At 41.1% G+C, this 13,199-nt stretch overlaps 3 protein-coding genes across 7 annotated transcripts in view; 2 read left to right on the top strand and 1 right to left on the bottom strand.

Annotated features, from left to right (window-relative positions):
- Positions 1 to 10,331, top strand: mfsd1 (major facilitator superfamily domain containing 1). 4 transcript variants are annotated; one of them, XM_029446949.1, is made up of 17 exons: positions 1 to 252; positions 433 to 485; positions 760 to 872; positions 1,005 to 1,047; positions 1,220 to 1,287; positions 1,529 to 1,637; positions 1,893 to 1,995; positions 2,476 to 2,574; positions 2,928 to 3,039; positions 4,797 to 4,853; positions 5,127 to 5,283; positions 5,465 to 5,562; positions 5,698 to 5,810; positions 5,914 to 5,961; positions 6,171 to 6,237; positions 9,318 to 9,418; positions 9,643 to 9,707. In XM_029446949.1, the coding sequence occupies exons 1-17, from the start codon at positions 105 to 107 to the stop codon at positions 9,705 to 9,707; spliced, it is 1,554 nt and encodes a 517-aa protein (XP_029302809.1). In that variant the 5' UTR covers positions 1 to 104. The 4 variants fall into 4 exon arrangements, with proteins under 4 accessions (XP_029302809.1, XP_029302810.1, XP_029302808.1 ...); XM_029446950.1 differs by lacking the exon at positions 9,643 to 9,707 and having other exon boundaries at positions 2 to 252; positions 9,318 to 9,633; XM_029446948.1 differs by lacking the exons at positions 9,318 to 9,418; positions 9,643 to 9,707 and adding an exon at positions 7,385 to 9,151 and having other exon boundaries at positions 3 to 252.
- LOC115018124 (P2Y purinoceptor 3-like) lies at positions 10,318 to 11,414 on the bottom strand. The gene is made up of 2 exons (XM_029446951.1): positions 10,426 to 11,414; positions 10,318 to 10,387 (listed from the first exon to the last, which is right to left on the bottom strand). Exons 1-2 carry the CDS (start codon positions 11,412 to 11,414, stop codon positions 10,318 to 10,320), a joined length of 1,059 nt encoding a protein of 352 aa, XP_029302811.1.
- Positions 11,415 to 11,928: 514 nt separating this feature from the next.
- Positions 11,929 to 13,199, top strand: part of schip1 (schwannomin interacting protein 1) — a 197,548-nt gene continuing 196,277 nt past the window's right edge. The window contains exons 1-2 of one of the 2 annotated variants that reach the window (XM_029446941.1): positions 11,929 to 11,976; positions 12,215 to 12,308. In XM_029446941.1, the coding sequence (XP_029302801.1) occupies positions 11,954 to 11,976; positions 12,215 to 12,308 (117 nt within the window). In that variant the 5' untranslated portion in view covers positions 11,929 to 11,953. The remainder of the gene's footprint in view (positions 11,977 to 12,214; positions 12,309 to 13,199) is intronic. The other variant, XM_029446942.1, reaches the window with a different exon arrangement.

Raw genomic sequence — 13,199 nt, 5'->3', positions numbered from 1 at the left:
AAGGCTAACGTCACGTGACATTCCTGCAGGATCATGTGATAAATCTACGTCCTGCTTGCTCTCGTCAACTTTTCCCCCAGCAAATCCCAAACAAACAAACGAACATGGCGGATTATGAAGAGCGACAGAGCCTCCTGGGAGAGGAGGACGAGGCAGCCAGAGGACCCGGCAGACCGATGCCGGCCATCTGCGACCCCAACCACCTCCTGCACCGAATCGTTGTCCTGACATTCATGTGTTTCTTGGGATTTGGTGAGCGGTAAAAACCTTAACTTCCCTAATCACCCTGGATGTTAATTGTGGATATTTGTGACTAAATGTAATACATTACATTCAGTATAAAGAAAGCTTTAAGAGTCGTTGCTTATGTGACGTTAAATAAATGCAGTATCATTGTTTATGTAGTGTGTTAATGTAGTTTATTTATTCCAGGAAGCTACTTCTGTTATGACAACCCGGCTGCACTTCAAACTGAACTCATCCAGGTAATTCCAACTGTGTAAATGCAAAGTTGTACACCAGAGTGTTGTACCATAAATGCAGCGATTGACATTTATCCCAGCACAACTGTACATGGAGTGAAACCTGCATAATAATCCAACCAGAACAGCCGAATTAACCTACTCCTACATGCTCCCATAAGAGGGCTTTATTAGTCCACACACACCTATATTTCACACCCAGATTTTAATGATGACAATTAAAACCAAAACAGTTGAAGTGATTAACAAGAATGTGATTCTTCTGTGACTGTGCTAGGATCTGAACCTGAACACTGCAAAGTTCATGCAGCTGTACGCCTGGTACTCTTGGCCCAATGTGGTTCTCTGCTTCTTTGGAGGATTCCTGCTTGACAGGGTTTTTGGCATCAGGTACAAAGTACAATAAGTCACATCTATTTTGAGTTCACTATATTCATTATAAGTGAAAGCGAAAGAGTTCAGTAGCTTTTGTTCTTGTCATCTTTGACAGTGTCGTTTTTCTTTTTGTCTTTTTTTTAATAGGCTGGGAACCATCATCTTTTCCCTCTTTGTCTGTGTTGGACAGGTAGGTTTACTTTGCAATCTAAATTTGAAATACATTCTATGAAGGAGAGAATATAACCATATACCAACATTTATAGTTTGAAATATCTATCTAAATATGAATGAATAGGTACAGAAAACGGGGGGCAATTAAATCCTTTTCCTTGTTGCATTTGAACTTTTCCACTCTGCAGGTAATATTTGCTACTGGAGCTTTGGTAAATCGCTTCTGGCTGATGGAAGTTGGACGTTTCGTCTTCGGGTGAGCGAATAATTGTGTCATTGTGTTTTTAAAAGCCAATTAATTTTACAAAACTAGTTGAACAACTTTACATACCAGTGTCCAGTTCTCTGCATCATTACGCATGAAACCACCACGCATCCAAAGTCTTCACCCTAGAAAATAAATGTCAAATACTCAGCCTACTGTGTCCAAACATCTTAGGCTCAGGTTGGTCTTGTACTATCACGTAGCTCACGCGCTGTGTTATTTCCCTGGGCAGTATTGGAGGAGAGTCCTTGGCCGTGGCCCAGAACACCTACGCAGTCAACTGGTTCAAAGGAAAGGAGCTCAATCTGGTGTTCGGCCTTCAGCTGAGCATGGCTCGCCTGGTAAGGACACTGCAAAAGGAACATGACGTTATACATGCTTTCAAATAACATGTTAATGCTTTTCTTTTCTTTTTACTATATAGATTTTTTCCACACACACACCTGTATTTCATAGCCAGATTGTAATGGTGACAATTAAAAGCAAAACAGTTGAAGCGACCGACAAGAATCTGATGAGCTTCTTCTCTGACTGTTTAAAATCCATGTCATTGATACGGCGAATGTCCATTCACCCTCCTCTCCACTCGTCTCTAGGGCAGCACAGTGAACATGAACATCATGGGCTGGGTGTACAGCAAAGTCGGAAAACTCGTTGGCCACCCTGGACACACCGCACTTGGCGCATCACTCATGATCGGTAAATATCACACGCGCCTCACTCAACGGGGAGACTTGAAATGGGCAAGTGTTAAACATGAAGACTCCAGTTACGTGTGCTTTATCTCTGTCTCTGCTACAGATACCAGATCCTTTGTCTGTAACTCATGATCTCAAATAACACAGCCAGCACAGATAGAGAAGTGGTATAGAGAACTAAAAGTGCTGCTGCCTGGCTGCTACACACGAGTCACATGAGTTAGAAGAAGTGTCACTCCTTATCATTTTCTCTCCAGTTATTTCTTAATTATGCTTAGAGTGCTTCCTTTTTTGCATGCCTTGCAGTTGTGTGTCACAGTTAATCTCACCATTTGAGTTGAACTCAAAAGAACAATGGAATAAGCTACTCAATTTGAACTCATTCGATCATCTAATCACTAAAGTATGAATTGAATTTACATTTCCTTACTTGTACTTACGTATGTATCGTTGTCTCTACTTTCTCTCGTTCTCTCCTTAGCTGCTGTAACCTGCCTGTTTTCACTAGCCTGTGCCTTGGTGTTGGGACTTCTTGACAGAAGAGCAGAGAAGATCCTCAACAAGGAACAAGGCAAAACAGGTAATGTATTCTAAGATTGTGTCTTTTGTTTTATCTTTTGTTTTTCCTCTTTGGCCTCATCTGTCAATGCGAGCGTGCCTTTCACAGTCAGTGTGGACAATGACGGAGTGTAAAGATTAGTTTTGGTTGTTATTGACATTCTGGCCAGACAGTTCATTGGCTTCAGCACGTTTTCTGTTGTGTTGTGGCTTCTTCGTAAAGACAGGAACATTTTAATTAAATGCGCGGTATCTTTTCCCCTTTTTTTAAAGAACTAACGGCTTCTTTTGTCAGAGAAGCCGTTCTTCCTAATTTACAGTTGTACAAATATTGCTCTCAAACTGATCTGCTTGCGTGTTAATCCTGCATTTAAGGTGAGGTGATCAAGTTGACTGACGTGAAAGACTTCCCCTTCACCCTGTGGCTCATCTTCATCATTTGTGTCTGCTACTATGTTGCCATTTTCCCCTTTATTGGACTGGGACAGTGAGTATTGCATCAGTGCCTCTCTCTAAAACACACACACACACACACACACACACACACACCCTTCCACCATCTTTATATCACTTAAGTTTACATCCAAGAACATTGTCATTTTTTAAATATACCACTTGGCTATCTTAATCATGATATTAATTTGTACATTGTATTTATTTTAAATATACAAATAGACTTTTAAGCTTATACTTTTCCAGTGTTTTTTTTTGTTATATCAGCGTTATGCAAGGGTTATGTTTTGGTATTGATGTTTATTATTTAATATAATATATATATTTGATTATATTCTACACCTTGAGTTCACTTTATTAAATACAATCTAATGCAGTCCAATACAACAGTTTTGCCATAAAGTTTACTTTATGATGCCTTGATGAAGATCTGTATGTGTGCTGCCTTTATTACCATGAGAATATTTAATGCCCCCCCCCCCTCACGTATGTAAATGGTGAGGAAAAACAAATTAGAAACACATCAGAATCTGAAATCCTTTATTAGTCCCACAACAGGGACATTTACGCTGTTACAGCAAAAGAACAAGAAAGTAAAGTGGCGAGTACACAATACTTAATAAATAGAGTAACAGTAGTATAAGTACACAGTCGTTGTAAAGTTGTAAAAAGTGAATATTGCACATATCTCAGTATAATATAGTCCAGTGCATCGTCACCTTTAACTATGAACTCGGTAATAAAAGTGTAATTGAATTTACACATTTCTAACAATTACATCAAACAATATAAACTTAGTAGAGTTAGAAATGATGGCGGAACAGTTGAATTGTATTAGATTGTACAGGCATGTCAACAAAAGTAGTTTCACTTCCACACCCTGTCTACTTGTATAGCTTCACGTTTTAGAAAAATAAGTCATTAAAAAGCAAATAAGTCATTTCCCTGGCGTAGTCGTTTGTAGCAAACCCAGCTCATACGGGAGTAAATAGAGTAGACTGCGTATTACCACACACACACACACACACGTGGTGCTCTGATGAGTATACTGTACATGTCAGCACGACAGCCGATGTGGGATTGAGTCTTGATATTGGATTTGAATATCACCAAACCTCTTAAACTTAAGCTCTTAACCTTCTTAAGGTCCCTACGTGTAAGATTTAAACATTTGTGACCTTGGCACCACCAATTATCACCAAGGTTTTAGATTTTCGACAAAGCTTTACTCCATAGAGAACATTAGAGATGCTATAATTGCAGACGTATTCTGTATATGTATGCTGGAATGATAGAAAAGTGTTTTTAGTCCAATGCCTGATTTATAAGGTATCTTAACAATGCCCCGTAAAATGTAATCCACTTCAAGAAGGTAGGCCTATTATGTTTGAATTGCGTTGTATGAACCTCCATTAAAGTGGTACAATGCCTATGTCTGAGCAAAAATTCAACAGTGCAACCTCACAATGCTGTGTTGTCATCAAACCACAAAGGGGGGGGGGAGGAAATGGAAAGAGGTTTGACAAATGGGTTTGCAGAGAAAGAAACCAATTGAGGTTATCACAACCTGCATTTCCTTCTCTGAAAGGCACTCTCAAATCACTTAGCAACTGACATGGTTTTTCCACTGAGGGTCAGTGCTTGCAGAGCAAATACTTGTTATGCAAATGTGCCAGAAAAAAATGTATAGAAGAGCGAGAGCTACCTGCTGCGGGAGGCGACTAGATTTCTCCTCGTGTTGTCGTCACATCAGTATAAAGGTTGAGCACCATCTTGTCTTTTTATTTACAGGGTGTTCTTCATTGAAAAGTTCGGCTTCTCCCCTAGTGAAGCCAGAGCTGTCAACAGGTAACTCAGATCAGCTGTAACAGTCCATTGAAACCAGTATACCTTAATGTACCAACATCCCACAATGTGTCTTGCATTTCCTCTGTGGCCTGCATCTTTGAAATGTTCAGGTAACTGAAACTGGGAACGACGAGTATTGACTTTTGCCGTTAGATTTTCTTAACTCTTAAGTACGATCGTTTAGCGTCATTAAGCATCTTAACTACAGGGTGACATTTAGTGTTGTCTAGATTCTAGTAAAAAAAGTTAATGTCCTTCTCCTACCTTCCCCAGTATTGTGTACATCATCTCCGCCCCTGCATCTCCACTGCTGGGCTTCATGGTTGACAGGACGGGGAGGAATGTGGTTTGGGTAATGATCGCCGTGTTCGCCACACTCCTCGCTCACATGATGCTGGCCTTCACCTTTTGGAACCCATGGATCGCCATGGTAATGCCCATGGGAACATTCTTTTCACTAATACTCCAACAAAATCTTATTTTGTACATTTATAAAGAGTTGAAGGATGAATTGAATGAAGAAATTGCACATTGCAAGCTGTTTTTAGATACTCCATCATACCCAGAGCTTTGAAGGATTTAAAGTAATGACAGCTGTGTGTGTTTTCCAGTCCCTGCTGGGTCTCTCCTACTCCTTACTGGCCTGTGCACTGTGGCCCATGGTGGCCTTTGTTGTACCTGAGCATCAGCTGGGGACCGCCTATGGCTTGTATGTAACTGTAATGGCAATGTTATGAATGATCTCGTACGTTTTCACCGTTAAAACAATCAGTTATGACTGATTATTATTGTTGCTGTTGTTTTTCATTGACACTGATGTTGATCCGCTGCCTCCGTCCACCAGCATGCAGTCGATCCAGAACCTGGGACTCGCTCTCATTGCCATGGCAGCAGGATCCATCCTGGACACCAGAGGATACCTGCTTTTAGAAGTGTTTTTCTGCATCTGCATCTGCGGTCGGTATTTTTGCTTTTGTGAGTGTTTGCAACTCCTGTTTAGACACTTTGAGTGACATTGTCAGTAATTTTCCACATTTTTCTCCCCCCTTATTTCTTGCAGGTTCACTGATGGCAGTGGTGATGCTGTACTTTGTGGATTATCTCAAAGGTAAGAGAAGACTGGAGCCTTGAACTCACTGCTTCACTTCTCTCACTCCGCTCTGCTTTCCCTCTCCATACGGTCTGTTTTCACCCAATTTCCCCCCCTCATTCCTTTTCTGCTGTGACATCTCTTCACTTTACTCTGTCACTCTTCAGCACACCCCTCTCCTCACCACCAGACTCACTCACCTCTTAATCTCGCCTCTCTTGCTCCAGGAGGAGATTTGAACCTGTCAGCCGCAGCCAGAGCCAAACTCCAGAAAGAAGCCACTGCAGAGGCAGAGTGAGTACCTTTGACCCTTCACCCTACATCACCGCTCCTCCACCCAACAATTAGACAAGCAGCTCAGAAACATAATGAGCAACCCACTCGTACAATCAAGTGGCACAAGCATATTTTGGTTCAGTTGTAAGAGCTCCTGTACTAATTGCCTTCTAGTCAGTGTGTCGAGTTGGATACAAATGAATTATTTAACAGAATTATTTTCAATGTGATGGGTACAGTCAAGTGATGTTTTTATGGACTTTGATCCTATATTCTACACTCCCAACCACATGACTCGCATGCAGAGTTGCTGAATCATGCTTCATTTTACTGCACATTTACAATGGCGAGTTGTAATAGTTTTCAAGGTTCAGGAGTGCAAAGAGGTGATGAGTCTCATCATCATGGGTATGCTGCTTGATTAGGCTTTAATTCATTCTTGAGTGGTTGGTTCAGACAAACTGCTCAGGGTCGTGCTGATAATAAGGTACAGTGTGTCAATTATCACTGTCAATGTTGATTTATTTTTCATTTAAAGAGAAAGAACCCTTTCTAAACTTCAGGTTTGAACAACATTCTAAAGAAAATAATCCATTGTTGAGTTTTAGCTGGTTATGTGACTATTCTATGATAAACAATAGCAATATTTACTAAAGGCAACGTAGCAGTGTTTTCACTGTGCGAGAGCTTATGAAACAAGACATTGTTTACAGCAACACGATGGAGGAAATGCTTGCTATATCATCTTACCTAATGGGTACATTTATGTAGGTTTTGGTTTGTCACACGTCAACAGCACAGCAGCTGTGGTTGGTTTATATTGTGTTTTGAAACTTAAAAACAAACCACACGCGTTCTCTTGCTGGGGCTGTACTTTGTGTTCTCAGAATAAGCATGAAAGTGGTCGCAATGAGCAGGAATTGAGATTATGTCCGTCTCTCTCTATCTCTCCATCCCTCTTCATTTTTCTCTGTTATATATATATATATATATATATATATATATATATATATATATATATATATATATATATATATATATATATATATATATATATATATATATATATATATATATATATCATGTGCTATGTTATATGTGGCCTGTGCTGTGTGAAAATACAGACTAATCTTTTCTGGTCCGTTCTGTGACTGATATGTTCCAGATGATGATGATGACGATGATGATGAGGGAACACGCATAGTCCTAGGCTTCAGAGCCAGCAGGCTGCACTGTCCACCCCAGAGCTGTCAATCAACTGTCACAGGGCGGGACTGCAGTACTGACTCCGCCCAGTGCTGTCACCTGTGGCTCTTCCCATCAGAACTGATTGTCTGGCCCCGGCTATTACATAGCCAACCCTGTATTAATAGCTTTTTATGTCCCTATCAGGACACTGACAAATGACCACTCTTAGTTTGGACTCCACAATTCCTCTCTGACTTCTCATACTGACTTTATCTCCTCCTATATTCACTCTCCACTGACTCGTGTCAAACTCGGACATGAAGCTAACAACGAAAGTCAAAGTACTTCGATAATGTTTCTAAAACATTTTAAATGTTCAGCGAAAGATGAGACTGGTGTCCTGTGGAAAGGTGCATATATATGATGAATAGTACTTGATTATATGACTCTCAATATAGGATTCCTATATTAATTCAATTGTTTTAAATGTGTATGAGGGTAACTTTGTGGATGTTTCTTTTTCAAGTTGTTTTCAGAAGGACTCTGTTACTTGCCTTATTTCTGACATACTCAGCAGTTTGTTAATGTACATATCAGTTGTCAGCATTCACAATAATTGCCAACCAATATCCTCCTTACTGGACTGTCCTTAGTGAGTTCCTATTCAATTTTAATCCTATGCTTCATTGACCTTTTATGGTTTATAATCTCAAAAAAAGCTTCGCTCTTTATTGTTTAAATCGTTATCACTCTATTCTTTTATTTCTTAATTCCTTTATCTGCTCTTCGCTGGTTTCGGAGGGTCATACAGATTTATTTTCTGTTTCATCATCAAATGCTATATTACTGTAATGATAAGAAAGACAAGAACACGAGAGAGGCACACTTTGGAGTGCATTTACCCATTTAATGATTTTCCAAGTTTGAACTTTTTACAGTTTTTAATAATGTGACCTTTTTGAAGATTCAGCTCCACTTATTAATTATGTTTTGCAGACTGTGTTTTGCTCGTTTATCAAGCTCAGGTAATTAACTTTTTTGTAAGCACGGCCCCCCCCAAGTTGTTTCTGTTGAGACACAATATGCATGCACTCTGTTTAACTGTCATCACTGTAGTAAAGTGGGAACAGCTTCATCCCTGTGTTGTTATCAGGGTAACTGTAACACGCCCTGGAACTCTTGGATCTTTTTCTTTTTTCTTTTTTTTTACCTCCAATGGTTTGACTTTTCACTTTGCTGCAGTGATGTAGAAATGTACTCGTACATGATGTACATCAATGACGCCGTACATTAGGACACAAGTTTGTGGTTACAGGTGCTAAAGAGCACAGGACGCATACCAGTGATGCTGCATGTGGTCACGTATGAAACTTTCAACCAGAGAGTAAAGCTCTGCTTTTCAATCTGGTGTTAAGATACTCTGTAAAGCCCAACACGTGTAAGAAGACGGTCAAGTAGCACCAAGTTAAAATGTTGTGATTGCACATTAAAATGACCACAGTGTCATACAACCAGAAACATGCTGCTCTCGTCACCTGTCACTCATTTGCACTATGTTGTTGTGACAGCAGGGCGGTCTTTGATTAACTGAGAATATTTGTATGAAATTACTAACTGTCATTGAGCAGTGTACAAGAAATGACAGAAGATCCATTGTACAATCAAAGACGGTGAGATTGGGAAGAAAGTATTTTTTTAAATGGAGCAATGACATTTATTAATTAAACACAACTATTTGAATTCACTGTTGTCCAATTATTTTTCTGCAGTAGGTTTATTTTCACAGCACCTATAGTAATAAGTTGTTCACCCTTGAGCAGCTGACATTGGATGATAAATCCTGTATATAATTATGCTCCTGTTGTTTCTGGTTGGAGATGGTAAAGATGGGGACATTATTATTCCTGCAGGATTAAAAGGCGACCCGGTAAAACAAAAGAGAGCGAGTTTGCGAGACTAAAACCCATGTCTGCTTTTGGCTTACGCAACAGATACCTCTCAAGGCTGGGCGCACAACTATGCACACACAGCCACACCACTTAGGATTTGACATAATGCCAACAGAAATCCATTTATTTATTTATTCAGCCTCTAATCTTGACATGGGCAATAAATGAGTTGTTTTAAAAGAAAGACAGGATGGATTTACTGCTGCACTTCATAACTAAACTATAAAGTAACTCTTCCACTTCAACTGTGTTCTTTTTTCCCATTTCACTACATCTGTCTTGTCCTCTCAGCTCCCAGACCACTGCTCTACCCATCTGTCATCAGTTGCCCACAGGAGTGTTCTGAAATGATGCTCTTCATTCAGCTGTCTGCTGCTCCAACACTGTAGCTCTGTGGCTCCAGACAAGTTTGCACAAAGCACCTTTACCTATTTTTGACTTTCACATGTCTGACTGTTCTGCATTATTTAGAAGGGTATCTTTTTTTCTTTCATTAGTATCACCATAGAGATTATTTTTGGACCTATCTTCAGTTATTTTCTATGTGCTCCACACTTGAGGTGTTGTGTCTTTTTATAGAAACCAAAATATATGTTTTTTTTTGTTTTTTTTCAGGGGTGTGTGTGTGTGTGTCATATACAATTGGACTAATGGTGCATGTAGATGCTGTTCTTGTGCTCTGTTTTAGAGGCACAACCCTCTGCAAACAACAGAGGGCACCAATTCCTTCAAATGTTTAATGTCATCTCTGGTACACAGTATCAGTATCAAAAACCGCCTTTTGCAGGCTCAGTATTTACAGTATCAAGTACTTCCTTACTTTCGCTGATCCTTCACGTTGTATAGGTTGCAATAAGTTAGAATAGTGTACAAAAGATGCCCCACATAAGTCAGTGACTTATGTGACTTGTTGAATGTTGCTAAATACATATTTTTATATTTCAAATAATAAAATGAATTATTAAACAAAGTTTATAGACAGTGGTTCAGTCTCTGTGTCATTACCACCCACTGACTCATGATAAAAGTCACTTGTGCAGTAACGAGACCTGTGATGGATGCTCTCTACCCTCCGGACCTGTTTGTTCTGCCTGCATCCACCAGACACACGGTCGGCTGCACTCTCTTCCTCCTCATCCACAGCCAGGCCCGCAGCTTCTGACGTCGCCGATCACAGCCCAAGAAGTAGAGGAGAGGATTTTCGCAGCAGTTGAAACTCACCACAGGCTTCCACACCTTGAAGGAGATCATGACTATGTTCAGAAGATGACAGTCCCCGGGCATGTAGACCCTCACAAACAAGTAGACGGTCCGAGCAATGTGGTAAGGTACAAAACACACCACAAACATGAGACACACAACTAAGAGGGTGTAAAGAGACTTGTTGCGCATACGAACTGTCCTGGCGTGAGATACGCTGTCCACGGCCCTGCAGTAAAGCGCAGTCATTATGGAGCAGTAACAGGTGATGACGACAAGGAATGGGATCAGAAACCCCACTATTGCTAAAAACAGCCCATAGGGGAAGTACTCTTTAAATTGCCCCGGGCTGGTCATTTCAAAGCACACGGTCATGTTGTTGATGAAACCGGTGTGCGCAAAGACAAGTGTCGGTAAAATCTCTACAGTGGTCAGAATCCAAACCGAGCATGACGCGAAGAGGGCGAGTTTCTTGGTCCTGAGGCGCACAGCAGCGATGGGGAAGCACACTCCAAGGAAACGGTGCACGCTGACGCACGTGAGAAACATCATGCTACAGTGGAGGTTGACGAAGAAGAAAAATCTGACGCTTTTGCAGATGATGTTGCCAAAGGGCCACAGGCCGCCCATGGCATTGCTGATGATGAGAGGGGGCAAGGCCAGCACGTAGAGGAGGTCAGCCACGGCGAGGTTGGTCATGTAGATAACAGTGCTGCTCCAGCGGCGCGTCCGACCACTCACACACCACAGCAGGGAGCCGTTTAAACCCAGGCCCAGCAGAAACACGAGGCTGTAGGATATTGGTAGAAGGATCCTTTTGTAGTAGTTAGTCACTGGACAGATGTGGAAGTCCTCCATTCAAAAGATCAGCTCAGGTGGTTTGATAATTTGAAGCCCTAGTCACTTAACTTTATGAATTGTGTTCTCCTTGCACCTCGCCTGTCTGCAGCTCACCTAAGTGCTGTATAAGGATGACGTGTGCTTCGTTTAAAAATTATGCCACCAAATATAGGTGTTTGTTCAACGTGTGCGTCCCTCCTGTTCCCAGCCCACACCTGTGTCATGTAAACCATTATAAAGCCATATCTAGGATATGAGCAAATAGACACCATGAGGCATTTCAAAAGCCTGACATAATAGGCTGTAGATACTGTAGTATGCGATTGCCCGTCCCCAGAGAGAAGGCGTGCAGAATAATTAATGCTGTGATTAAAGCTGATTTCCAAGTTAAATGACACCGTCAACACACGCGCAGTGGGCGCTGTATAAAAACGCGCGCACGCTCGGCGTCTCATTGGCTGCGAGAATTTTCCAAGTCTGGTCTCTCTCCGGCTGCTCCCGACTCAAAGTGTTCACTTCATCTCTGTCTGACCGCGGAGAGAGAAGGAGAGCTCGTCATGCTGAGGAACGGCACGTACAGGTTAGTGTCACATCCACCGACTCATCCCAGTCCTAAATGTATGGCAACAGTGTTTATTTAGGACAAACGAGAAGCTCCAGTACAGGCTGCTTCGACATGCACTGATAACAATCCTGCATAACGCTGCACTCTGCAGCTGCACAGGGATAAGTACATGTTGTTCATACACTGAGGGTTTATGGCATGTCATTCATATTTTGAGAGTTGTTGTGTCTTAACTTGAGCGCTATCCTTCCAGAAGCATGTACCAGGGAGAGGAGGCGAGGCTGCGCAGCGGGAGTCTGGCTGTGGCTCGGGAGAGGAAACACCTTGCTCTGTGCATTAATAACCAGGTAAGAGGCATTCAGGACAGAGGGCAACATATTGGAGTATTGTGGCATTACTGTGAACTGGATTGTATATATCTCTTAAGGAAGATATTGCTAATGGATGATGGTATATCTTCCCTTCTGGTGAGGGAGTATTTCACCAATGATGTAATTCACTTTCTGATCTTTTTTAGGAGCAGTAACTTAATGCTGCTGCTCAGTAGCAAAGTCTAATGGGGAAAGGAAGCCTATAGACGTACAAACAAATTGAAACTATATTTTTTTGCAATTTGACAGCATTTCGGCAACTATTCCCCAGTGGTTTAGCAGCTGGAGAGACATCAGAGAAGTATCAGCACCACAGACAGTGAAACCTACCGTAATACCATTTGCAAAACTAAAACTCTCCCCCTGCCTCCATGTACCCTTAGCCACTTTGAATTTTGCTTCCCTTTATTCACACATGCAAATGGAACAATTGACTGATTTCTATTTAGTTTGGGGAATTGCTTTTTCATGTTGGCTTGAGGCCACTTAAATATGTTTGTCATGGCAGCAGCTGAAAAGGTCTCATGAATATGACTTCATCATCAGCAGGGAATAGTGAAGGTTAGGGCTGTCACTATATCAGGAATATTATTGGGATATCTGGAGAAACATTTTTAATTAATCTTTAACTTTATTTACTGTTTGTTGTCCCATTTCTGGCGAATCAATTACACTTAAAATAAGGGATGTGGAGAGAGAGGGATAATGCATGGTTAAAACTCAAACAGTTGGTTTGAGGACAGCGGTTGTTGTAATCGACTTCCTAATCTACATCAGTTTTCCTAGAATCATCTTTAACAGAAGTGTATGATGGTTCCTGTGTGTGCTTGAGTGAGTGTTACTTGCACAAGTTCACCTGGTTGTATA

This window comes from Cottoperca gobio, chromosome 13, assembly GCF_900634415.1.
Source record: "Cottoperca gobio chromosome 13, fCotGob3.1, whole genome shotgun sequence".
NCBI classification, from domain to species: Eukaryota; Metazoa; Chordata; class Actinopteri; order Perciformes; family Bovichtidae; genus Cottoperca; species Cottoperca gobio.
This window is presented reverse-complemented; position numbering and strand designations above follow the sequence as displayed.